This window comes from Martes martes, assembly GCF_963455335.1.
Source record: "Martes martes genome assembly, chromosome: 16".
Classification (NCBI taxonomy): Eukaryota; Metazoa; Chordata; class Mammalia; order Carnivora; family Mustelidae; genus Martes; species Martes martes.
This window is the reverse complement of record NC_137904.1, coordinates 45207217-45233254: the sequence shown is the minus strand read 5'-3', so window position 1 is coordinate 45233254 and position 26038 is coordinate 45207217. Positions and strand designations below refer to the sequence as shown.

At 52.0% G+C, this 26038-nt stretch overlaps 1 protein-coding gene across 1 annotated transcript; it reads left to right on the top strand.

Annotated features, from left to right (window-relative positions):
• Positions 1-1251: 1251 nt before the first annotated feature.
• RAB5C (RAB5C, member RAS oncogene family) lies at positions 1252-25939 on the top strand. The gene is made up of 6 exons (XM_080827103.1): positions 1252-1369; positions 21028-21281; positions 22839-22990; positions 23198-23320; positions 24417-24510; positions 25001-25939. The coding sequence occupies exons 2-6, from the start codon at positions 21116-21118 to the stop codon at positions 25114-25116; spliced, it is 651 nt and encodes a 216-aa protein (XP_080683229.1). The 5' UTR covers positions 1252-1369; positions 21028-21115; the 3' UTR covers positions 25117-25939.
• The last annotated feature ends 99 nt before the right edge of the window (positions 25940-26038 follow it).

Below are 26038 nucleotides of genomic sequence, written 5' to 3'. Positions count from 1 at the left end.
GGGAAAAAGCTTGTCACCAGCTCAGAACCTGCCAGGGATTCCACTCTGCCTTCCTCTCCTTTGCTCTCCTAAGCCTTTCTTCCATCTTAGCTTTCACTTCTCAGATGATCACTGCAGGGGTGCAGGGTGGGGAGATGGAGGTTACAGATACTGTTAGAAAGAAGCACCCTGGTGACCAGATGGATCCAGGTGTGGGCAGTTTTATGGCAGGCTGTCCCAGACAGGTTGATTCTCCAGCTCAGGCTCCAAGTAGGATTGGTGTTAGCGAGTGTCACAGGAACAACGCCAACAGCACTGAGGGCCTGAGCCTTGATTCCATACAGGTTTTGAGGAGTGTTCCTGGGAGTGGGACGCCAAAGCATAGGAGATACCGGCCTGTGTTGGGGGATGGGGGTGGGCGGATACAGAAGTGGTCCTAATGCATATTGAGGGAAGGAAAAAAATAGAAAAATAGAAATAGTCCTGATCCATATGGAGGTCAAGGTGGGGGAGGCAAACAGAAGTGGTTCTAGTCTGTGTGGATGGGGAGAGCCAAAGCAGAAGTGGTCCGGCTCTGTTTTTGGCATCAGAGAAAGAGCTGGTTCTGGTTGGAGGTTGGGGGTGGGGGCAGGCAGAGGTAGAGGTGATCCTGGTGTGGCTTGGGGTCCAGCCAAAGGAGGAGGGTCCTGATTTATGGCTGACAAGGGGCAGAAGGCCTCCCTTTGATCTCACCGAGGAAGTCTCCACAGAACCCTTCTTACAGCACTTGCATCACCTTCCCCGCCACAGAATGTCCCCCACAGTCGGGTTTCCCCTGAGCTGACTTGGCCGGAGAAAGTGCAGACAGGGGCTTCTCCGGTTTAGCCAGTGCTCAGGACTGCGGCCTCATGTGCGTATTCATTCACACCATGTTTTTGCTTTTCCAACTCTGCACACACAGCCTTTTGCCCTCTTCCAGCGCTCCGCCACCCTCCTCCCCTCGGGGCTCCTGGAACCCAGGGTGACGCGGTTGGCAGGCCTGGCTTTAAAAAGTTCCCGGTCGGGCTCCGCCTAGCCGGCAGCCGGCTCCACCCTAAGTCTAAATCCCAGGCGGCCACCGGCTCCTCCCAGTTCTGTGAACTACAAGTCCCGCCATCCCTCGCGCGGGTTCTCCCGCCTCACCCGTGCTCCCCACAGGCGTCGCCTGTGAGTCGGCCAAGAGCATCTCCCATTGGTCTCTCCGCCCTGTCAGTCACCTGGGAGTACTGAGGGGCGGGTCTGAGGTGGAGATCCGGATCCGGAGCGGCTGAAAGGCGGAAGTGGAGGCCGGAGCCTGGGACACCGCCGGGGGGAGAGGAGCGGAGCCTGTCTGAGCCCCGGCCCCAAGTAACGCTGCAGCCCCGGAGCCGCCGTGAGTGTGCCTGTCCCGAGACCCAGTGTCTCGCTTGCGTTGAAGCCTCTTCGGGGCAGTACTTCCTCCCGCCCAACCTCAGCTTAGGGGGATACTGACCCCTCCCCCGACCCGTAGCCCCCTCTTAAGGGGCTCCCCAGGCGTCGGGCCAAAGTGGGGGCCCTTCTTTCCATCCTTTACCTGCCCTTTATGAGCCTTGGGAAACCGCCAGGGCTCTCCTCTGAACTGTCCAGTCCAGTTGTGGAGGGAGAGACCCCAGATTCTGTTTCCTCTGCTCCCAGAACTGAAGGAGTCTTTGCTGGGTATGAAGGAGCCTCTCTTCCTTCTCTATAGAGGTGGCGAGGAGTGCTGTCTGTCGCCGTTTTCCTCTCCCCTCGACCCCGTCCCACAAAAACAGTTGTTCCCTCCAGCCCTAGAGAAATTTTATCTCGATTTCCTGGGGGGCGGAGGGGTCTTGGGTGAGAGCCTGCCACACGCACAGGCTCCCACAGCTCCTTACTTCCTCTCTTTCTTCGAGCCAGGGAGCCAGCCAGGATCTCAGCAGAATTTCAAGTCTGGGCCACTTTTTAGAAATGAGCTGTCTTCTTGTCTTGCCCCCTCCACCCCCAACCCTGTCCTCTAGTTATGTTGTTCTCTAGTTGTGTTCTCTGAGTGTATCTCTCTTCCTGCCTCTCAAAAATTTAGCTGAGGTTTGCTTAATCCTAGCTACAGATCACAGATCAGGGTGGATCTGCCCATTCATTATCTTCTCTCACCCCTCCTCTCCCCCTCCCCCTTGCTCCAGGCTCAGCCCTGTCCTCCCAGAGCACGTGAGTGGTTTCTGAGTTGTTTCAGAGGGACTGCTTCTCCTGGGACTGCGTCTGCTGGTCTTTAGGGAGTAGGGGAAAAACAAAAAATGAGGAGTGTGGTATTGAAGGGTCCTGGCCTATCTCTTTCCCACTCTCAAAAACACACACATGCACCTCCTTGATCAACAGGTCTGTGCCACTTCTGTCTAGTCTCAGGGCCTCTTCAGTCCCTTCTGGGCTTGGACAAATTGTAGATTACAGAGGAGTAAATTGAGACCACAGTGGCACCTCTGGGTTCTTAATGTGCTAATTTTTGTAGCCCAAGGAATTCCCATGCATGCCAGAAAGTACTGATTCCTCTGCACCGCACCCCCCCCCCTGCCTGCCTCCGCCCCCCAGCCTTTCCAAGAGGCAGCCTGTACTGACATCTGATCCTTGTCTATTGCTTGGAACTTAGGTGTGTGAAATGGCTGTTGTCTCAGACCAGGCTTGCAGGTTTTGTTATGTGGCCAAAGTACAGGCCAGAGACTGTACCTTAATGAGAGTAGCCTGACTCTTTGAGGCCATGACTGATCCTTGCTATCCTTAGCCAAGGAAGAGAGAAAAGACCATGTAGTCTTTGGGAATTTCTGTAGCTCTTCAGTGTTCTGGGCCATCTTTACTGCCCTTACAGTGCTAAACATTTTTTGTCTTGGGACCTTTTTGACTTCTGGACAGTCACCAGTGCCTGATACCTACAGACTTTTGAGCTAGACCTGAGATGCATTTATTTCATTTGGGGGGGCGGGGGATGGAGGGAGGACGAACAAGTTGGGAGGGGGTCAGAGAGAGAGAGGGAGAAGCAGACTCTCTGCTGAGCAGGGATCCTGATGTGGGGCTCGATCCCAGGACCCTGAGATCACGACCTGAGCCGAAGGCAGACGCTTCACCGACTGAGCCACCCAGGTGCCCCCATTCATTTCATTTTTTATCGGACAACAAGAAAGCCTACATTATTAGGGTCAGCAGTTGGATCACAAGCTCTCTATCTGTGTGGTCTTCTTTGGAGGGTCGTTGGAGACTTCTGCAGCCAGCCTAGTTTCTCTAATCTAGTCAGCCCGTGCCTCTGAGGGGCAAGGCCAGAGAGGCCTGCCTGCTCACTGGCCATTGGTGTCTGACCGAACTTACCTCGTTGGCAGTGAGCTGTGGTTTCTGGAACTCTTTGGGAGTCCCAGGATGAGGCTGCCAGCCTTCTGAGGGGACCTTCTTTGTCTGGACATGCTCTCTCAGCTAGGATTCTGAAACAGGTTTTCTTTTTTTGAAGGAGAAGCTCTCGCTTTCAGAGAGATGTGGAAGGCATCAGTGCCCTGGGTAGTTAGGCAGCCACTTCTGGCATCCAGGGTTTGGAAAGTCCAAGCAGTGATCTGATGTTGCTTGGCAGAAAGAGGGAGGGCTCTGTGTGAGACAGAAGCCTCTCCTCTCTTGCCTCTTCAACTAGTTGGACTTTCCTGCATTCATACAATAGAGAGGAGGTGGTAACAACTGATTTTTTTTTTAAAGATTTTATTTATTTATTTGACAGAGATTACGAGTAGGCAGAGAGACAGGCAGAGAGAGAGGAAGGGAAGCAGGCTCCCGGCCAAGCAGAGAGCCTGATGTGGGGCTCAATCCTAGGACCCTGGGATCATGACCCAAGCCGAAGGCAGAGGCTTTAACCCACTGAGCCACCCAGGCACCCCGGTAACAACTGATTTTTATTTTATTATTGTTATCTCTAAAATTTTTATATTTTTACTTGAGAGAGCAAGCAGAGAGAGAGAGCGCGAGCGCGCATGAGCAGGGGGCAGGGATGGGGCAGAGGGAGAGGGAGAAGTGGATTCCCCGCTGAGTGGGGAGCCTGACACAGGGCGATCCCAGGACCCAGGGATCATGACCTGAGTTGAAGGCAGACGCTCAACTGACTGAGCCACCCAGATGCCCCAACAACAAGTTTTTAGAAATCATGTCAAAGTTACAGTTTTTTAATGCATGTTTCTTACAGGAAACAAAGTTCTTTTCACACCTGTTCCTCACAGAGTCCTGGGAGATAGTGGGATTTGTATCATTTTAGAGATGATGCTGAAGGAATTTAAGTAGCTTGCCTTAGGTCTTCCAGTTAGAAAGCTTGGACTGTTAGAAAGCTGGGGCTTGGGATTTGAGAGTCGATGTGCCTCGTCTTTTCTGAGAGTGAGCCCTCCTTGGGTCTGTTTAAGGAATGAGCACACTGGGTAAGCTAGCAGGGGCCCTAGTGCAGACCCTTCACCATCCCTCGTCATTGTTGCCCCTCCTCTGCTTCTGTTTTCTTCCCCACGCCCCACGCCACCCTCCTGTCCTCCTGGATCCCCATCTCCTCTGCCTCCATGGACCATGGCAGTTATGAGTCCCAGGTCAGTACTCCTCAGGGCCTGACAGTTTGCTGACATCTGTACCGTTAATTTCTGGGAACCTGAAAGTCGTGATGGCTAGAAAATGAAAGTAAAAGTGAGTGGGCTCAGGGGTCTCTCCGGGCAGGGTTATGGGTGATGGGAGCCAATAGAGACTGCTGCTGCTTCGCCCCCCACCCGCCATGTTTTCCTTGGTGCTGCTGCTGCTGCTTGCAGGTGGGAAGATTGAGGCTCTCCACCAGGAGCTCCTTTTACCAGAATTTACATGGAAACAGCAAGGTCATAAATTTAAATTTAGCCCCATGAAGCAAGTACTTCTTAGAGAGAGCTTTCTTCCTCTGACCCTTCCCGGTAAACAGGTGGTATGGTAGGGTGGAAAGCACAAGAGCCTGAGAGTCAGCCCCAGCTGAGTTGTCATCTGGACTCCCCCGCTTAACCAGTCACAGGGCCTTGGACTTGCTACATGACTTTGTTGAGCCTCTGTTTCTTCCAGTAAAATGGGGATACAAAGTATTTTGCAGAATTAGAAACAGAGGGTAAAGGAGCTAGTTCAGGCCCTGGCACAGGAGAGATAGACACAAATAGCAATTTTGTGGATTGGTGAGGTTCTGAAGATGAATTTATAATTCATCCCTAGGATTCTTTTTTTTTTTTTTTTAAGATTTTATTTATTTATTTGACAGAGAGACACAGCAGGAGAGAGGACACAAGCAGGGGAGTGGGACAGGGAGAAGCAGATTCCCTGTGGATCAGGGAGCCCAATGTGGGGCTCCATCCCGGGACGTTGGGATCATGACCTGAGCCGAAGGCAGATGCTAACGACTGAGCCACCCAGGCGCCCGCATCCCTAGGATTCTGATTCAGCATCTGTACCAGGTGTTGCTGTGATGCCTGGTGCTTTGCTTGATGGTTTCACATGTTGTCTCACCTTGTAGATAGCAATCAGAGTTGCTAGATTGTCTTCCCATTTTACAGAAGAGAATGCTCAGCCTTGGCTGTGCTTTTCCCATTGGTCTTCTCAGACCCTGCTGGGGTCATGTGCTGTGGAGACTCAGAGCCGGAGACTAAGAGAGGCCTTTGCGTCTTCTAGGTCCTTCCATCCTCCTCTTAAACATTTTTGCATTAAAAAAGTCCTGGATCGGGGCGCCTGGGTGGCTGGTGGGTTAAAGCCTCTACCTTCGGCTCAGGTCATGATCCCAAGGTCCTGGGATCGAGCCTCACATTGGGCTCTCTGCTCAGCAGGGAGCCTACTTCCTCCTCTCTCTCTGCCTGCCTCTCTGCCTACTTGTGATCTCTGTCTGTCAAATAAATAAATAAAATCTTTAAAAAAAAAAAAAAGTCCTGGATCGGGGCACCTGGGTGGCTCAGTGGGTTAAAGCCTCTGCCTTCAGCTCAGGTCATGATCTCAGGGTCCTGGGATCGAGCCCCACATGGGGCTCTCTGCTCAGCGGGGAGCCTTCTTCCCCATCTCTCTGCCTGATTCTCTGCCTACTTGTGATCTCTCTCTCTCTCTCTCTGTCAAATAAATAAATAAAATCTTAAAAAAAAAAAAAAGTCCTGGATCTGTTACAGAGAATGCAAAGTTTTTGTGAATCTAAGCTAAAACAAGAAACTCAAAGGCAATATTTTGGTTGTGGCAGGCTGCTTCGTGTTCAATTCCTCGATTCCTGGCGTTTTGCATTTCCTCTCCCCTGACTTTAGTTGGGGTACTTTTGTTGGGGCTATTTAAGAAGCCCTGCTTCAGGTAGGATTTATAAACTGGGATGGCACGAAGGTCAGGGGCTTTCAGGAGCCATGGCAGAGGGGAATTGGGAGTATTTCTTAAGGAGCCCTCCTCATGAAGAACCCGATATTTTAAGAGACTAGTTTTCAGATTATATATCTCTATCTCCTCTTCGTAGGAACAGTAATACAAGTAAAAGTGCAGCTTTTTCAGCTTTGCTTGCTGTGCGCCACGTGCTTTCCTTAGCTCTTCACATGTCCTGACTCCTTAATCCCCAGGAGGGCTGCACTGTGTTGAATCCCCTTGTTGAGGTGGGGAACTCGGCAGTCAGCGGTCAGAATCCAGTCTATGCTCAGATCCCTATACGGCACAGCCCCTCTTGCCTCATGTCTGGGCTCTGTGCTCTTCCCTTTGCCCGGAGGGCTCTTCTCCCCCTCCCTGGCCTGAGAGCTGCATCTCCAGACCTTGCTCTCCCAGGGCAGGTGGAACATCACTTCCTCTGTGAAGCCTTCCCTTCCCCCAGGGAGGCTGAGGGCTTCTCCCTGCACTTTCCTCGCAGCACCCCTTGTCTACTGCATGAACCCTGTAGGGGCACAGATCATGTCCTGTTTTATCCATGCATCCAGTCCTCACCTGGTCCCCATCACGGACACCCACTCCTGCGGTTGTTAAAGGAAGGGGCAGACATTCCTAGGTGCCCTTGAAGCACATGGCTGGTTCACGTCCTTGAACACACACTTTCTGAGCTCACACAGCGTGGACCTGGTGAACCTGGGAGTCACTTGCATCCATCTGACCCCAAGGCCTGGGCTGTATCTTTGGCCTGTCCTCAGGCAAGTTGCTCACAGACAGGAGACCAAACAGGTGATTGGAGTGAAGGTTACAGTGCAGATGACACAGGGGTGGGGACAGGTCACAAACTAAATTGCCAGAGCAATCTGCCAATCTCAGTCTTTCCAGTGAAGTGTTTCTTTTCTTTTTTCTTTTTTTTTTTTTTAAGATTTTATTTATTCATTTGACAGAGATCACAAGTAGGCAGAGAGGCAGGCAGAGAGAGGGAGAAGCAGGCTCCCCGCTGAGCAGAGAGCCCAATGCGGGGCTCGATCCCAGGACTCTGGGATCATGACCTGAGCCGAAGGCAGAGGCTTTAACCCACTGAGCCACCCAGGCGCCCCTCCAGTGAAGGGTTTCGTCAGGAAAGGTGGCCATGGCTTTGGTCGTCCACAGTCCCATGTGTCACCTTCTACAGCATGGGTATCTGATCGCTAGGCTGCTGCAGCTTCTCGTGCTGAGGTGGCACTGAGGCCAGGCTGGGACTTAGCGACGATCACGGGGAGTGACTTTAACTCTGGTCTAAGGGTGCTGCTTGGCACATCTGCTATGCTCATTCTCGAAGGAGGGAGGTCTTAAGAGAGTGGCACCAGCAGCGGTGTAGACCCGCAGTGGTGAGAGCAGCCTTGTCTATGGAACCTGCTGGCATGGACTTTAAACTCCAGGCCCCGTGCCTGTGGAATGTGGTTCTTGGGACTGTTGGTGCGGCTTCTGCCGCCCCTCTTCCCGTATGCCCCTTGGGCAGCTCCCTGTAGAGTTAACTTGTCGTAGGAACGTGAGTTTATGGTCACTGGAGTCCTTGGATCTCATTTTGTCACAGGACGAGCCACTGCCTGTCCTTTTTTTTTTTTTTTTCTTTTTTTAAAGATTTTATTTGAGGGGTGCCTGGGTGGCTCAGTGGGTTGGGGCCTCTGCCTTCGGCTCAGGTCATGATCCCAGGGTTCTGGGATCGAGCCCCGCATCGGGCTCTCTGCTCAGCGGGGAGCCTGCTTCCTCCAATCTTTCTCTCTGCCTGCCTCTCTGCCTACTTGTGATCTCTGTCTGTCAAATAAATAAATAAAAATCTTAAAAAAAAAAAGAACTTTAAAAAAAAAAAGATTTTATTTGAGAGAGAGCACAAGCAGGGGGAGTGGCAGAGGGAGAAGCAGGCTCCCCACTGAGCAGGGAGCCCGATGTGGGGCTCGATCCCAGGACTCTGGGATCATGACCTGAGCTTAAGACAGACACTTAACCAACTGAGCCACCCAGGTGCCCCTCTTTTTTTTTTTTTTTTTAAGTAAATGTTATTTCAGGATAGTTTTGGAACAAGTGCACACCGTAGTACAGTTTTCTCACCTGCCCACCGTCCACCATTAACATCTTACATTAACATAGTACATTGGTCACAATGAATGAACCAGCTTGGATACATAATTATTAATTAAAGGGGCGCCTGGGTGACTCAGTCATTGGGCGTCTGCCCCGACCCCCGTCCTGTCCTCTTGGGAAGGAAGTCCCTCTGTGCAGCGCACACTGTAGTGACGTCCCTCTCCCTGAGGGCCGTGGATCTGCACGAATTATGTGGAATTCTTGCACGGGGGAGATCGTTCTGTCTTCCCTCATTTCTTCCTTTCTTCATTTATTTATAACGGTCCAAGCTCTTGGGTACTTATTTTTGCCTTCAGTTTATAAAATCCAGTACTACTTTGTTGTATTGCTCAGGTTGTTCCGGGTCTGCTCCCTGGGGAGCGCTGTCTGTGCCCTTGGGGCCACCCCCATTTCCTTTTGTGAGCACCTCTTCACTCCTCGGTGGTGTGACAAGATGCTCCAGGCTCGCCTTGCCTGCCTCCTGCCCCAGGCCTAGAATCGGCTGTCTCTCCAGGACCGCACTGCCTTTTTAGTAACCATTTCCTCCAAGTATGTCAATCCAGAGCTGTGTGCGTGGGTTCAAGTTGTGTCTCCTCTTGGTAGCTAGTCACGGAAGACACTAGAAGTAGACAAGGTGGAGATGCCCCCGGGGGAGATGTGTGTGTGTGGGAATCATGGTGGTTGACTCCAGTAGCAGGGCCGCTGCTTCTCGACTCACGCGTTCATATGTCCCGTAGCCCTCCCTGATGCTTAGACTGATCCACAAATGGTCAGGTGTGGTGTTTACTCTGGAGTTTACTGTCCCGTTGGGAAGATGAGCTACATCATCATCCTGGACTTCAGGTGCTAAGCTCTCCAGCCCAACCTTCCAGGGCTCTGGGTCTTACAAGAGAGTCCATGTGGCCCCGGCCAGCGTTCTTTTGCTGCCATTCAAAAACAGACCTCCCCTTCAGGAGGGTTTGTGGCTCTAGGCAGGCCCAGGGCCGTGGCTGTCACTTTCAGCTGTGATCCTGAATCATTGAATAGCTTAAATCCTTCTGTTGTACTGTCAGCCCTCTGAAGATGTGTAACTTGAGCCCTTCTGGAAACACTAACTTGGGATCTTAACAGGAGTTGGTTTACAAGCCTCTAATCTTTCTATTCATAGCTGCATGTGTGTCCCCTTCAGGTGGCTCTGTCAGAGCATCCTGGGCGTGGGGGAGGGCGTGGGTGGCCTTCCTCACCCTGGCTGCTCTCCTAGTCATCACATTGCTCTCTGAGCTGCTCGGAGGCTGTGGTGATTAATGACGCCGATTTCCAAACCTCTAGCATTTCCAGCCTAGTTCTTTAAAAGGAACTCTGGTTTCTTTGTCAGCTGTCCTGGTCCTGTCCCCTCCCCCACTCCACCACTGAACTACTTCTTCCCTTTCCTGAAAGAGGCTTTGAAATGGGAGGAAGGGCATTGGGCTTTAAGATGCTTTCTCTTGTGGGGCTTTTTCTTTCTTTCTTTTTTTTTTTTTTCTAAGGGGTTATGGTTTATCTGGTTGAGGGTTCAACTCTGCTGGTTTTTCTGGATCATGGTGGTCCCCCCTCCATTCTTGTGGCTTTGGAAGCCAGTCTCCAGAGAATACAAGGTTATGGTTATTGACAGGACACAGGACATCAAGGGTGAGCTGGTCCTTTTTCTAGGACACTGTTGAAAGTTGTCGTCTTAGTCTGTTTGGGCTGCCCTAGCGAAATGCCACAGACTGGATGGCTTATAAGCAAGGAAATTAATTTCTCACAGTTCTGAAGGCTGGGAGTCCAAGATAAGGGTGGCAGCCAGCATGGTCGGGTTCTGGTGAAGGCCGTCTTCCAGGCTGACTACTCGCTGTGTCCTCACCTGGTGGGAGGGGAAAGGGAGCCCTCTGGAGCCTCTTTGAGAAGGGCACTAATCCCGATCAGGAGTATGCTACCCTCCAGCCTAATCACTTCCCCAAGGCCCCACCTCCAGATACCATCACACTGGGATTAGGATTTCAACATAAAATTTGAGGGGTGGGTGGCAGGATACAAACATTCAGACCCTAGCAGTTGTCCTGTTCAGCGTTCTCTCCCAGGGAGGGGCACTGAAGTGTGGGGTCCAGGGAGAGAGCAAGAGAATGAATGTGTGACCAGTGGATAACATACCGATTGAGGATCCGCTTCCTTCGCAGGGCCTTCCAGGGCCAGGGGCTTCCCCACCCCAGCACCGTGGACCGGGTGGTGCTTGCTTGGAGTTAGGCTCTCTGCTGGGAGTCTTTCCCGTAGCCTCTTCCCAGCAGCTCTGGGAGATGGGGGCCCTAGTCTCTCTGTTTACATGTAAGGAAGTGGGGGGCGTGACACAGTACCAGGTCACCCTAGTACATGGTGGCTGCGGGAGTGGAACTGGAGTCGCTCTGACTCTGGCACTGGTGCCCTTAGCCCCTGTGCAGAAGGAGCCTAGTAGGTCCTGTCGGGGGTAGTGAGAAGGCTCTGCAGCTGGGCTGTGGCTCTGTGGGGTGAGGGGGAATGAGCCGACTGGCAGGTGGATGTGGATTTAAACCTTCAGCTGCCCCATCACTTGCCAGACCCAGCCAGGCCTGTGTTGGAGGCTCCATGCACCACATTTATGAGCACCTGCTGCGCATCAGGCATGACATTAAGTGCTGTTAAAGGAAACCCAGGGATGCCTGGGTGGCTCTGTCAGTTAAGCATCTGCCTTCTGCTCAGGTCATGATCCCAAGTTTCTGGGATCGGGTCCCGTATCGGTCCCCTTGCTTAGTACGGAACCTCCTTCTCCCTCTGCCTGCTGCTCCCCCTGCTTGTGCTTGCTTGCGTTCTCTCTCTCTCTGACAAATAAAATCTTAAAAGGAAAAACAGGGGCTCCTGGGTGGCTCAGTGGATTAAAGCCTCTGCCTTCGGCTCAGGTCATGATCCCAGGGCCCAGGGATCGAGCCCCACATCGGGGGGGAGCCCCACAGCAGACCCCCGAGCTCCCCACATCAGCAGGGAGCTTGCTTCCCCCTCTCTGCCTACTTATGATATCTCTCTCTCTCTCTGTCAAATAAATAAATCTTTAAAAAAAAAATCTTAAAAACGAAGGAAACCCGTAGTGCAGCCTTTCAGAATTTTGTTGTGAGGTCCTTCTCATCTACAACAGTGGCCTTAATTTCTCAACATTTTCACTCCTCATCCTCAGGTCCCCAAGTTCTCCAGCCTTGTGCCGCCCATAACAGCCTCGTGATAATTTGGGGCCATGGACCCTTTAGTGTGATTCATTTCACTGAAACTCGTTTAGACCCAATCATTGCCTGGTTTCTTTACCTGGCACTATTTCTGCATTTTTTTCCAGCAAAGATTAAGAAAGAAAAAGTCAGCCTAAAACATTGTGCTTTGGTCTCTAGGCTCCTGAGAGCAGCCCCGGTCCCTCAGATCTCGGTGGGAACTTTGACCTTGTTTCTTGTTCGTTGGGCAGCCTCTGACCACAGCATATGTGATGTCTGAGCAAGAGGAATTTGGTTTGCTGGTGTCTGATACCTGATTCTCTTTTCCACATATGCCTTCCAAACACAGCCTCTGCCCTCTGCTCTCTGTTTAGGAGCTGAGGGCAGTGAATTAAATTGGCTTTCTTTTGTTTTCAGATTTTCTGGAAAGTCAGGGAGGGTTTGTGAGGGGCGTCAGTTGCACTTGTTGGTATGAGTAGCCGGATGAACAGGTGTTGCCAATGACCCTGACATTCAGCAGAGGTTCTTGGCGTCTTTCTGGGCCTCGGCAGCAGCCGAAGTGGCAGCTGTCCCGGCTGGTGCTCTTGGTCCCTGCAGAGACCCTCCTGTGCCAGAGGGGAAGACGGGCCCTGCATTGCTGAGATTCCAGTTAGAACTGTCCTGTAGTAACTGCAGGAGCAGCACCAGCACAGCGTGTTGTCAGCAGGGACCCCATGCCTGTCCTCCCTGGCTTTTACGCTACCCGGGCTCCCCCACCCCCCGGGGCCGTGGCCGGTGTGGGTGGTGCCAGGGAAGCTCCTGTGTCTTGCCTGGCTCTCTTCTCAGCATCTCACCTGGCACCAGCAGGTGAAGAGCTGGGTGGTGGGGTGTGAGCCACCCCTCAGCCTCAGGCCTGTCCCCACCAGGCCTCGTAGCCAGGGGGGTATGGCTTTGTGCCACAGAAGGTGCCAGACTTCACACGAAGCTCTTGCTTGAGGCTGCTTCTAGAGAGCTTCCCTGGTTGGGGCCAGGCAGTCTGCCACAGCCTTGCTGACTGGGGTGTGCTGAGTCAGGGACTGGGTCCTCTTAGGGAGAAGAGTCTCTTAGGAGTGCCAGTGTTGAGTGCCCAGGGCCCCTGGTGCCTCTTAGAATCAGGAGGCAGGACAAGCCTTGTCTGGTTGCAGCCTCACACAGTCCCCTGTCTGTCTGGCCTTCCTCGCTAACCTGCCACCCAAACACCTGATTGCTCTGTTGGCCAGCAGGACCCAGGAATGAGGATCTCAGAGCTGCCCATTGATTCCTCGGGCCCTTCTGTGGACAGTATAGAAAGCCCACACTGACCAAGCCGTGTCAGCAGATAAGTGTTGTAACCGCATTCACCCCCCCCCCCAACCCACCAGCAATCTTCCTGTGGGCACGGGATGAGAGGGAGCAGGGACTGGAGGTTTCCATCCACTGCTTGAAAGTTAGCGCTTGCTGAGTCGGCTTCTGTCGGCCTCTCGGGGACTGTCTGTCGTGGAGAGCTGAGGAAGCGGCGCAGAGCTCAAGGAAGGCTTTCCTGATGTTCCTGCTGGGGCAAGGCTCTGGGAAGCTGGGAGTCTGTCCCTCAAGGGTGGCTTCTGCCTCACTCAGCTTGGCATCTTTCTGCCCCGGGGAAATTGGCTCTAGAGCCCCAGGTTCTGCCTGGATGGTGGAAAGGACCACTTGGTCTTGCGCATCTAAGGTTTAAGCATCCTGGAGCCCCTGCACGCTGGCTCCTTCTGCAGGTATTAGAGCAGTTGGTGGCCTCAGCTGGAGCCCCTGTGGACCCCACCAGTGCCCTGCTGTGGTGGGGAAGTCCAGGCACCCAGCCCTAGAGGGGTGTTCTCACTGAAAGGGGAGTACGATGAAACTGACCGGTTGAGGGAATCGGGTGGGCAGCTGGGGGCAGATTCAAGGGAGGGCAGCAGCTCACTCAGAGCCCCTATCTGGGCTGATTTACCTCCCTCCCTCCTGGAAAGGGAGTCCTCTTACTCTGACCGTGGAAACGTGGCACCCCCTTCCCCTCCTGCTGCCAGCTGTCCTAATCCTGAAGCCCCTACTTACCCGTGGGAGGAGGGGCCCTGGCCCTGGCCCGACTCTCCCCATCAGCATTCTCCCCAGATCTCAACGTGGGCTTTTAAGCTTCTGGCTTCCAGGGCCAAGATTCCTCTGTTGCATTCCAGGTGGGACACAGGTCCTCTGTGTTGCGGGCCCATAGTCCTGGTCACGTAGAAAGATGTTCCTCTCTTTGATTCCATCCCCCAGCCTGCATCCCTATACCCCTTGTTCTCAGCACACACTCTCTGGACTGGTCGGAGAGTGCAGAGCCCCACTGGTGTAACCTTTCTCCTCATTGAAAAGACATAAATGTCACCTTTTTTTATTATGAAGCTTGAAACAACTTTAAAATTCTTCAGCCCACAGTTAAGTACAGGTACATTCTCGGTATGTGCATAGCAGTCCTATTTCTATTGAACCCTGTTTGCTTGCGCCTTGTTAGTTGGGTACCTTTGTTCTGTCTTGACCTTTTTTTTTTTTTTAATGTTTTTTAATTTATTTAAGTAATTTCCACACCCAGAGTGGGGCTCGAACTCATGACCCTGAGGTCAAGAATCGCATGCTTCTTTGACAGAGCCAGTTCGGTGCCTCTCTCTTGGCCCTCTTCTAATTCAGTCATTATCTTTTTGTTTATCTTTATTATTCTGAATTTTGTCATACTATAGAAGAGGCAGAAGGTGTCTTAATATACCTTCTGACTGGTTTCATGTCATTTGTAAGCTTTAATTTCTCACCATTGTAGGCAAAATCCTATGCCAGAAACATTCCTTACCTTTTTATTGACCTGGAACTCACACGTTGTAAGATTAACACCTCTCTGTTGGGCAGCTTGATGGATTTTTACGTTTATGGATTTAATGTGTGTCTGCCTTCCAAATCAAGATAATAGAATTTTTCCATCAAGCAATATTTTTTTTCCATTTGATACAAACTCCGTTTTCTGTTGTTAGAGGCCATATGCTGTGGAAGCCCACATCGAGGGTGGCAGCCCTTCTTATTTGCAGTGGCTGTAATTACGTTGTTAATATTCTTGGGTTTTCTAGCAGTGATGGGGGAGCTCTGCTAGAGTCATGAGTCCTGGGCTTGGACTCTGCCACCACCTGGCTATGACCCCGGGCAGGCCACCTCAGCTCATCTTCATCTCCTCCGTAATTGGAAAGAGGAGGATTAGGTCTTCAAGGACTTTGTGCTTTGACAACCAGTGTGAGTCAAAACTAGTTAGGCCCGGGTAGTACAAAACCTGTCATTTGTCAGAGCCTCACCTTCTGCCTCATACTGCGCGGTACACACTGTGTATTGTTGCACTTAACCTCCACAGCAGCCCCATGCGATCAGTATTAAACAATGCCGTGTTATAGATAAGAGACTGAAGCTCACAGCAGACGCTTGTCTGACTTGGCCAAGGTCCCTCGGCTAATAAACGGTGGAGCCAGGCTTTAACTAAACTCAGTTCAGTCCCCCAAGTCCTAAGCTGCCACTTGCCCCAGGGGAAGGCTGACGAGTGTCTCATGTGGCTCATGGCTTGTGTTGCTTCAGACTTTTCTTCCTTCTGGCTCTGCCACCAGCCAGAGGCTGGGGGAGTCCTGCTGTGAGTCTGCCTTCTGGTCCTGTGTGCTGGTCGTGGTGATTTTCTCCTTTGGGGAAGAGCTATGTTCTTGAGCCTATGGGTGAATCATCTCCTCCCTGGCTGATTTGAGCTTTTCAAGGTCTTCCACCTCCACATTTGAACCTAATTACCTTTCCTCCTGTGCCTCACATTTGGTTCTCTTTAAGGGAACAAATTGGTTCTGCTCTCGCCTTTTCTTGCCCAGCTCTTGTGGTGTTAAATATTCAGGAATGCTTTCATCTAGAGTAGAGTAGAGCTGAAGAGTCCCTGGCCAGAACCACCTCTAGGGGGCCCTGGGCAGGGCGGGTCACTTGGTTCACAGTCCTTCCCCCTCCCCTCCACGGGCTAACCTTGAGTGAGCCCTTCTCAGCCTCTGGTCAACAGAGTCTGATTGGTTTCCCTCATCAGCTCACTATCCTGGTTGTGCCAGGACTGTCAGCTAGAGGAAGTCTCTGAAGCAAACAGGAAGCACGTGAGACACCCATCAGCTGGAATTGCTCACTCTTTTACCAGGAAGGACAAAAAGTATGAACTGGGTGACTTCATGCTTAGAGAAGAGATGTTTCTGGTGGAGGCTAGAGCAAAGGGCGATAGTCCCGCAGCATCTGGTGTCTTGAAAGCCTCAGTAGTTGGCCCCCACCCCCAACCTGATCCCCCTCTGTTGTCCATGGCACTGATCTGGGGGTGTCTTACTGTCTCTTGCATTCCTCCCTCCTTTCTCTGTCAGCTGTAGCTCGTGTGCTTGAGTTGGCTGCCTAGAATCCCTGGGGGAACTTATTTTATAAAAACATTTTCTGGACTCCACTTCTAGAGATTTTAATTCAGGGGGCCAGGGTTATTTTTCTGAATGCCCTGTGTGATTCTGATAACAGAAAGTTTGGTATCCACTTACCCATAGTGTCCAGAGTAGAGAGAAGCCAGGGTAATGCAGAGCAGTGTTTTGCTCTCTCTCCGTGGTGCCTGGCCCCAGAACTGGCTGGGTGTATGTTCAAGAGTGTAGGTCCCTTCTGCCCTTTCGTGTGCATTGCTGGGGAAAGTGTAGTGCACCCCCCAGCCCTTGCAGTCACTCCCATTTCCTGTGAAGATGATGAGGTTGGGGATAGTGCTTCCCCTCCATGACCTGTGAACAAACCAAGGCTGAGATTTGGAGGGTGAGGGGAGCAGTTCATGTCAAGGAGAGTCTTTTGTCATGGGTCTGAAGCTCTACCCATTTGAACAGCTTCGTGAACATATCCAGGAGGAAATCCATCCTACTCATGTGTTTTTCCTGGTGTTGGAGAAACTGGTTTAAAAAATGAAATCTTTTGGGGCACCTGGGTGGCTCAGTGGGTTAAAGCCTCTGCCTTCGGCTCAGGTCATGATCCCAGGGTCCTGGGATCGAGCCCCGCGTGGGGCTCTCTGCTCAGCAGGGAGCCTGCTTCCTCCCTCTCTCTCTGCCTGCCTCTCTGCCTACTTGTGATCTCTGTCTGTCCAATAAATAAATAAAATCTTTAAAAAAAAAATGAAATCTTTGGCCCATTCTGTATCTTGTAAGAAACTGACTACAACTTGGGTTCCTTTTTTTTTCTTTAATCATTTAATTTTTTAAAAAGATCTTTATTTATATGCCAAAAAGAGCATGAGCAGGGGGAGCAGCAGGCAGAGAGAGAAGCATGTTTCCCCTCAGAGCAAAGAGTCCCATTTGGGACTCGATCCCAAGACTCTGGGATTATGACCTGAGCGAAAGGCAGACACTTAACTGAGTGAGCTACCCATGTTCCTCGTTTTGTCTGTTTTACGGCATTTTTGGTTATAATTCCATCACCTGAGCACCCATGGATAATTCTTGCCATTGGTTCAGAAGATTCCCAGCAGCAGGCAAGCTCAGTGCATGAACTTACCTTTGCCACCTGCTAGGGCGCATCCTCAGCTTCCCAGGCTTGGGAGTGGAGGGCAGAAAGCTTCCTGGGGTTCTGGGTGTGGCCTTTGCCTGTCTGAAACACTCCCTGGTCTTCATGTGCCCTTTGGGGCAAAATCAGCTTCCTCCATGGCTTTGTTGTCTGGGAAGGTTGAATACCTTTAGTCATGTGACCACCAAGTGGGGCCAGGAAAACCACGAGGCCACGCAGGCCATAAAAAGTACAATGTGTGCCTGCTCAGGTGTCTCTGGAGGGCAGGACCAGCATCCAGGCAGAACATGTCACCAGTCTGTGTGTGCCAGGCAGAGTACCTATAGCACTTTATTTATTTATTTCTAAAATATTTTATTTACTTATTTGACAGAGATGACAAGTAGGCAGAGAGGCAGGCAGAGAGAGAGGAGGAAGCAGGCTCCCTGCCAAGCAGAGAGCCTGATGTGGGACTCGATCCCAGGACCCTGAGATCATGACCCGAGCTGAAGGCAGAGGCTTAACCCACTGAGCCACCCAGGCACCTGACCTACAGCACTTAAAAAAGAAAAAAAAATATACAGGGGCACCTGGGTGGCTCAGTGGGTTAAGTGTCTGACTCTTAATTCTGCCTCAGATCATGATCTCAGGGTTGTGAGATCAAGCCCTGCATCAGACTCCCCACTCAGAGGGGAGTCTGCTTTTTTCCTTCTCCCTTCTCCCTCTCCCTGCTTGGTCTTTCTAACTCTTTCTCTCTCTCTTTCTCTAAAAGAAATAAATAAAACATCATTAAAAAGATAAAAAATTTAAAAAATAAATAGAGACTAAGCCCTCCTCCAGACCTTCATCAGAACCTCCAGGGGCTGGCTGCACAGGTGATTTTGACGTGCAGTCAAGGTCAGGAACCACTGGATAAGAGTTATTTGTCCCTCCTCCTGGCTTGTTAACAATACCAGGTTCTGTCTGGGAAGGATCTGGAAACCCACTGATTGGATAGGGACAAGACTTAGATGTTATCTCTGTGTTTCTTGACTTGTGGGTGCTGGTTACTCCCCACCCCAGTAGCCCTCAGCCCCAGCTGCTCTGGTTTTGTTGCAATTGGGGACTTCATCTTCTCTCCCCATTCCTTCATACCTCCTGTAGTGCCCCAGCCGCACTCTGCCGCCCAGCCAAGATGATGTGTCATGTGGATTTGTGCTAATAACCAACTTGTAATTCCATTGTGGTTTCCCTCTACTGCTGTTGCCCTGCCTGGCCCTGGGCAGCCCCTCCCACTGGTGGAAGTAGTCGGGGCCTGCAAAAGCCCTGCGACTGTCAGCAGGAGCCCCACCTTGCAGGCCAGCAAAGCTACTGCCATGAAAAGGGGGGGCTCATTCACCAGCAACCAGAAACCAAACACAGGGTGGGCGTTGTCTCCAGCATTCTTCCCAGGGGCAGGGAGATGGGCGGGGAGATAAGGGAGCTTGCAGGCAGCCTGCGTCCAGCTCTGTCACCTGTGTGCTGGGTGGCCTTGAGTTGGAGATATGTAACACCTGAGCGTCAAGCTATTTACCTGAAAACAAAAAGGGGGGGGATTGTTTTAAAGCTTAAGGGAGTTGATGGTTGTGCAATTACTCAGTAAACGCTAGCTGTCTCTCCAACTGATTTCCTTGGTGAGCACTCTGAATTCCCAGTGTATAAGTAGGCCTTGTGAGGAAGGCTCGCAAAGAAGCCAGAAGCACTTGGGCCGCCTGGGTGGCGCAGGCAGTTAAAGGGGCTGGATCTTGATACCGGCTCAGGTCAGGATCATCAGGGTCCTGGGATCGAACCTGGCGTTGGGCTCTGTGCTCAGCAAGGAGTCTGCTTAAGGATTCTCTCTCTCTCTCCCTCTGCCTCTCCTTCCATGCATGTGGGCACACGCTCCTTCACTCACGCACTTTCTCTAATAAATAAATAAAACTTTAAAAAAAAAAAAAGGAAACCAAAAAAGCTAAAAGCATAGACCCTGCCTCAAAGGACCATAGAGTCTTGCAGACATCAATGACTGGGTGAAAAGAGAACCCCGTAAACTGTAAAATATGGTGGAACTAGCATTTCTTGTTCCTCATCGAGAACCCCCCCCAATAGTGCCTTCCTTTATTCTTGGGGAAGAGGTGGCTCCCATTTCAAACCTCTTTTCCTTTGGCGCAGTCCAGAAAGGAAACTGTTGTTCCTGGCTAGTGAATCATTCTTCCTGAAGCTCACTTTTTAAATGAGTTGCCAGGAGGACAGAGATGTGAAAAAAGGATTTCAGACTGAACAAAGCAAGCCCTTTGCTGTCAGCTTCTTGCGTGAGCATAGCCCATCGCTTCCCACAGATCTGTCCTGCTCTTCATTCACGCCCCCGTCCTCTGGCTGTGGGGGATGCACTCCCCTTGCTCAGGGGGGCAGGTCAGGGCTGGACTTGGGATCTGCTTCTAAACACTCTACCTGCATTGACTCCATCATGCCAAGGGTAGTTGAATCAAAACTTTCTCTTTCGGAGCACCTGGGTGGCTCAGTGGGTTAAAGCCTCTGCCTTTGGCTCAGGTCATGATCCCAGGGTCCTGGGATCGAGCCCCTCATCCAGCTCTCTGCTCAGCAGGGAGCCTGCTTCCCCTGCCTCCTGCCTGCCTCTCTGCCTACTTGTGATCTCTGTCAAATAAATAAATAAAATCTTAAGAAAAAAAACAACAAAAAACTTTCTCTTTCCAGCTTAGGTTCAGATGCTGTACAGATGCTCAGGACCAAATACCTCCTCTCAGCACTCGTCTGTAAAACATCGTGTATATGTTCTGTTTTTTTTTAGTATAAGTCTTCTAGAGGCTTCTGAAGATAGGCTCCTCATCCTTCTTTGCACCTCCAAAGCTATCGCTAACAATGACTAAGCTGTTACCAGCTGCTGGGGGTGCAGGTCTCGGTGTCCCTTGTTTGTCTTTGCCCTCCCGTACCTCCCTAGCTCTTTCTCTGCGTCACCCTCCGCCTCTGCCAGTAGAGAATGGAACTGAGGTCTCTGTTCATAAGGGAAATTTGGCAGCTGTTCTGACTGCCAGCAGAGCTCTCTGGCTTTGGTGTGTGTTTGGTTTCGGGTGTGTTTTGTGTTTTAATGTGTATGAGACTTCTGGCCCATCACAAATGAGACAACTGAGGGAAGAGGTTCAGGATGGAGGAGCGAAATGAGGCTTTGATCCCAGTGCACAGTCCAGCCTCAGACTGAGAAAGTTGGGCGGTCCTTCTTGAGATGGCAGGACAAAATGGCTATTTTGGCAACAACTTGCACTGGCCAGGCCCTCCCTGGTCCCCGAGTGCCCACAAGCACCTTGTCTGAGGATGAGCTTGCTTCTGGGACTCCCCAGACCCTGGGCAGTCTCACCACCCACTCTGGCTGTACACAGAGGTGGGCCGTGAGCTTAGCTAATGGACCGCAAGTTCATTGTTTGTTCACCTACATCCTGGCGTGTTCCCAGATGATTTTTTGGTACCCCAAGGTGCCTGTTAACTGCCACCAGGCTGCCATATGCTCGTTCTCCTGTGTGTGTTTAATTTGTATGCACACGTACATATTTGGGATCGGGAAGCCAGTATGTTTGCTCAGAACCATGAGCCTAAAGTTGGGAGACCACTTTCACTGCTCAGATGATTGTAGAGCAAATGGACGTGTTGTACATCCTAGCTAGGGCTCTTCTGCTAACTTCTGGGGCCTGGGGGGCCAGGAGTTGGCAGGAGGGGAGGTAGTCAGGTCCCTGGTGGGGGCAGAGGGAGAGACATGTGATTGAAGAAGGCCTCGCTGAGCACCCGTCTCTGGATTGACCGGTACTGCTGATCTCTCTTGCAGTTGGAGGTCCCCCTCCTCCCTGAGTGCCTCTTCACACAGTGCCGGCCCCCGCCCCACGCTCACTGGTACCACTACAGCAGGACGGGCCATGGCGGGTCGGGGAGGTGCAGCGCGACCCAACGGACCAGCTGCTGGGAACAAGATCTGTCAGTTTAAGCTGGTCCTGCTGGGGGAGTCTGCGGTGGGCAAATCTAGCCTCGTCCTCCGCTTTGTCAAGGGACAGTTCCACGAGTACCAGGAGAGCACAATTGGAGGTGAGTGGGCACAGGGGAGTGGGGTGGCCTCGGGAATGCCAGAGAAATAACTTGGCCTTGAGGAGAGGGGAGCTGCTTGCCCAGAGAGACTTAACATGCGGGGGGCGGCAGCACCTCTTCCTCACCTGGGCCCTCGGATTGAATCCAACAGCCAGTCTCTCCCCAGAGTCCCAGCAGTCCTCCATCAGAACTTGGCTCATGATCACAAACTGGCTGCTTCTCCCAGTGACGCCACTGGAGTATTGTGTGGCCTTGGCTAAGACCTTCCCACTGCCCTGGCCTTTGGGAGGGAAGAGGCTCGGTCTGCATCTCTGAGGGTCCTTCCTTCTGTGCCAGGCAGTGCATCTATCCTGGCCTCTCCTACTTTCCAGAATGGGGAAATGGCCTGGTGAGTGGGCCAGTGTTTCTGAAGCTGACCTTTACCCTCGAGCACAGAGGCCATCCTTGATTTCCCAGTAGTCAGCATTTTGCACGGAATGGTCTGGACTCGGTCTCCCGCCTTAGTGGCCAGGACAAACCTTGAGGGGCCAGGGCTGACCTTGGGCTTGAGTCATCCTTTCTCTACCCTCTTGGTAGGAGGTTTCCAGGCAGCTGGAAGCTAAATGGGCCATGTCAGCAGTCTTCTGCTGCCTCCTCAGCACTCAAGTCAGGAGCTGGAGAGGGGGAAGTGAGGCAGTCCCCGGGCCCCTCCTTGAGCAGTGGGGGGGGGGGGTAGCAGACAAGGCAAGCAACCTTCCCCACAGGGCTCTCTGGGAACCTCTGCTGGGTCCCAGGGCATAGGGGGCTCCCACCTGCCTCTCCCAGATCTGGGACTCCTCTGAAGCATATGCACAAGCGCCCTGTGGTCCCTCCTTGTCTCCTCAGGCCCAGGATAGGGTCATTGTGTTCCCTGAAGGTAAAGCCACAGCGTGGCCAGTCAGGAATGGGTCAAGGTCAAAGCTGGGGGTGGTAGCTAGCCGGCATGGCTGGAGGTGGCAGGGGCAGCTGGGAAGCCAGCCACCGGGCCTCCGCCTGGCAGCAGAACAGCATGTACTCTCAGGCGTCCCCAGTGTAGCTGAGTGTGTGACAGTGTCCTCAGGAAACCGAAGGCCAGTAACACCCCTGGGCTGGAGCAAACTCAGGGACTGGAGGTTTCCAGCTGGGCTGTTCTCTGTGAGGGGAGGGAGGAGGAGGAGGAGGAGGAGGAGGAGGAGTAGTGGGTGGGGTGGGCCCATCCTACCCTTCTGTGCTTGGAGAAGTTTTGCCTCTCCTTCCCCTTGCCGCATTCCTCTTCAGAGGGTGCTCCCGAAATGGCTCAAGGGCAGGCAGATTTCCTGCTGCTCTTGCCTGGGTGGGTCTATAAAGCATGTGCAGCCCCCTGCCGCCTCAACACGTGGCAGAAAAACACAGACTCCACATACCCTGCTCGGGGCTGCCTTGGCTGCAGGGCTGAGGGCTTCTCTGGGCCCGTTGCAGCAGGGGGCCTCTGAGTGCCAGAACCCAGGTATGGTACTAGAGACACGTGGGGGTGGCTTCTGGACTCCTTCTTGCCTTGTAACACCACCTTCCCTCTTACAGCGGCCTTCCTCACACAGACGGTCTGTTTGGACGACACAACAGTCAAATTTGAGATCTGGGACACAGCTGGACAGGAGCGGTATCACAGCCTGGCCCCCATGTACTATCGGGGGGCCCAGGCTGCCATCGTGGTCTATGACATCACCAACACAGTAAAGATTTCCCCTTACTTCTCGACACTTTGTTCCTGGATGGGGGTGTGGGCAGATTTCCTCTGTCATTTGGGGGGAGTGTCTCACCAGAATCTTCAGGGCGATGACATCTTAAATGCCTTGGCTCTGCCAGCTCGAGCTTCTCTAGTGAGTGGCCCTGGGCAGAATGCCTCCTCTGTTTCTGACATTCTGGCCTTGTCTCCCCAGGACACGTTTGCACGGGCCAAGAACTGGGTGAAGGAGCTTCAGAGGCAGGCCAGCCCCAACATCGTCATTGCGCTCGCGGGGAACAAGGCGGACCTGGCCAGCAAGAGAGCTGTGGAATTCCAGGTGGGGGGATGGATGGGACTCGGGGCGGGGTCAGCCAGCTCCGCTTGCAGCTCAGCCTGGGCTGCTCCAGGCCTTTGCCATGGGCCAGGCTGGGAAGTGGCAGGTGAGCTTGTCTCTGCTGTCCTCTCCGGACTTGAGCATGGGCCTAAAGCAGTTGTTTGCCTCTCCTCATTCTTTTTCGTTGGTTGGTGACGTGTATGCATAAGAATCGCTGAAGCTGCTGCTTATTTTTTATGTAAACTGACTTTTTAATGAAATGTACTGAAAAAGAATTACTTTTTTCCATATAACACATGCACAAGTAAAATTTACACAGTAAAAGAAGGTATGTAGAACGAAATGCAAATCCTTAACTCAGAAACTCAGTTTCCCTTCCCCCAAATGCATCAGTTTCTCATTTTTTAGAAACATACACATGTGTATGAATCCCCCCCCCCTTTTTTAAAGATTTTATTTATTTATTTAGTTGAGATGACCGGGGGAGAGCACAAGCTGGTCCGGGGAGGAGCACACTGCCCACTGAGCAGGGCTCAGTCCCAGGGCCCTGGGATCATGACCTGAGCTGAAGGCAGATGCTTAACTTGACTGAGCCACCCAGGTGCCCCTGAATCCTGTTCTTTACATAGATCGGAGTGTGCTCTGTGTACTGTACATTTTTACCAGGCCCTGACTGATGGACTTCTAGGTCGTTTGTAATAGCGAAAGACGGAAACAGCACTGCGGTCAACATCCACAGACTTTTGTGCTTTTTCCATATGTGCAAGTGCATTTGTAGGATAATGTTCTAGAAGTATTTCCTGGCTTAGTGATTTTGAAGAGTAAGAAGGCACAGTGGACCTAGGGAAACCTGAGTGAAACATCTGCCAATGTTTGTGAGCTGAGAGGTGCTGTATATGAAGTGAGGCCCTTGGGGTTATGGTGCAGGTGTCTGCGGCGGGGGGCACCAGGCAGGAGAGCCCTCGGCCTGAAAACCCCTGCATTGTGTCTGCTGTGTATAAGGCAACTGTGATGAGGGAAGATTTTTATCCTGGGCCCTGGCCCCTGCCAACTGTCATCATTTCCCTCCTACTCACTTTCTCACCTCCATCCAAATCAGGAAGCACAAGCCTATGCAGACGACAACAGTTTGCTGTTCATGGAGACATCAGCAAAGACTGCAATGAACGTGAATGAAATTTTCATGGCAATAGGTGAGTTGCTCGCCTCCCCTCCGCTGACCAGGGTCCTATCACTTGCCTGCTGTCTGTAGTATGTAGTAAGTTGGTCTTTAGGGTCTCCTTATCTAATTCCCAGATGTAGATAGTTCACCCCAGAAGTTTCTAAAGCCTTCCAAAGTCTCGACATTATACCTTCTGACCCTTTATCTTATCACCCACCTAAAACCCTGCACCACCCTCCCCCTAACCTACATCTTAGGATTTTTAGGCTTATCTGGCTCTGTTTTGGGTCATCCAGGTTCAAATCCTTGTTTTATTACTTAACTCCGTGGTCCTGGGCAGGTTGTTTAACCTCTTTTTGCCTCAGTTTCCCAAAACACTCAGAATGCATGTGGCACATAGAAGCAAAGCCTTCAGTGGGTTACAACACATCGGGTGGTAAAAAGGCCAGCTTCCACTCAAGTGGACTTGGAAGGCCACTGGGTACCCCCCAAACACATTTTCCCCCTCCTCTTCCAAACAGCTAAGAAGCTTCCCAAGAATGAGCCCCAGAATGCAGCGGGTGCTCCGAGCCGGAACCGAGGTGTGGACCTGCAGGAGAACAACCCAGCCAGCCGGAGCCAGTGCTGCAGCAACTGAGCCCCCCTTGCCTGCCCACTGCCCCCACCTCCTCCGCCTGACCGACCCGACTGGAATCCACTCTAACCAATCGCACTTAACGACTCGGGCTACCACTGGGGGGGTTGGGGGCAGGGGGAGGGGTCTGCCATGATTTCTCCATAGAATTTTGATCATAGGCCGGAGTGAGTTATTCCACCTGCACCTTTCTGTACAAATACTAATTCAATTTTAAGTCTTAAGTCACTTTTTTAATATATATGATCTGCTCTTCCCACTTCCAGCCCTTTCTACTGCTCTCCCACTCTTCCTTTGCTGGTAGTAGCCACGTGCCCCTGTTTCCCACCCCCCTTGTATGTGTGGAGGCGGGGGTTTGGAGCAGGTACCCTTCTTTCCATCTTGCTGGTGAGCAGACTCAGCAAGAGCATCCATGTCCTTACCATGTTTGGAATGGGCTTGGTTCTGGGTGGTGGGGCAGGCCCTAGAGGCAGGGGAAGGGAGAGGCAGCTCTTCTCTCAGATGACTGTCATCAGGCCGCCGCCCCCACTCACCCCCCGACTCACAGCTGGGAGAGAAACCACAGCATTACCACAGCATTATTGTGACAGCCACCAACTCATTGCCCACAACCTGCCCGTTCTCCCCCGCCCCCGTCACCCTGACCTCTGGCTCTGAGCCCTGTTCTGACCAAATCACAATGATGAGTATTTGGGGGTGGGTGGGTAAGGGGGGGAAAGTGGGAGGGGATGGAACCAACTTTTTCTGTATTTTGTATTGTATGTTTTCTTCAACATGTAACCAATCAGTATCTTGTCAATATAGTCAGCCGATCAATCGACCTCCCACTTGTCTTCCTTGTCTTTCTCTGGCACAGTTTATCAGACCATATCCGCTCTAGCTTACTTGAATTTAAAATGAACCACTGAATCCTGTGGAACAGAGC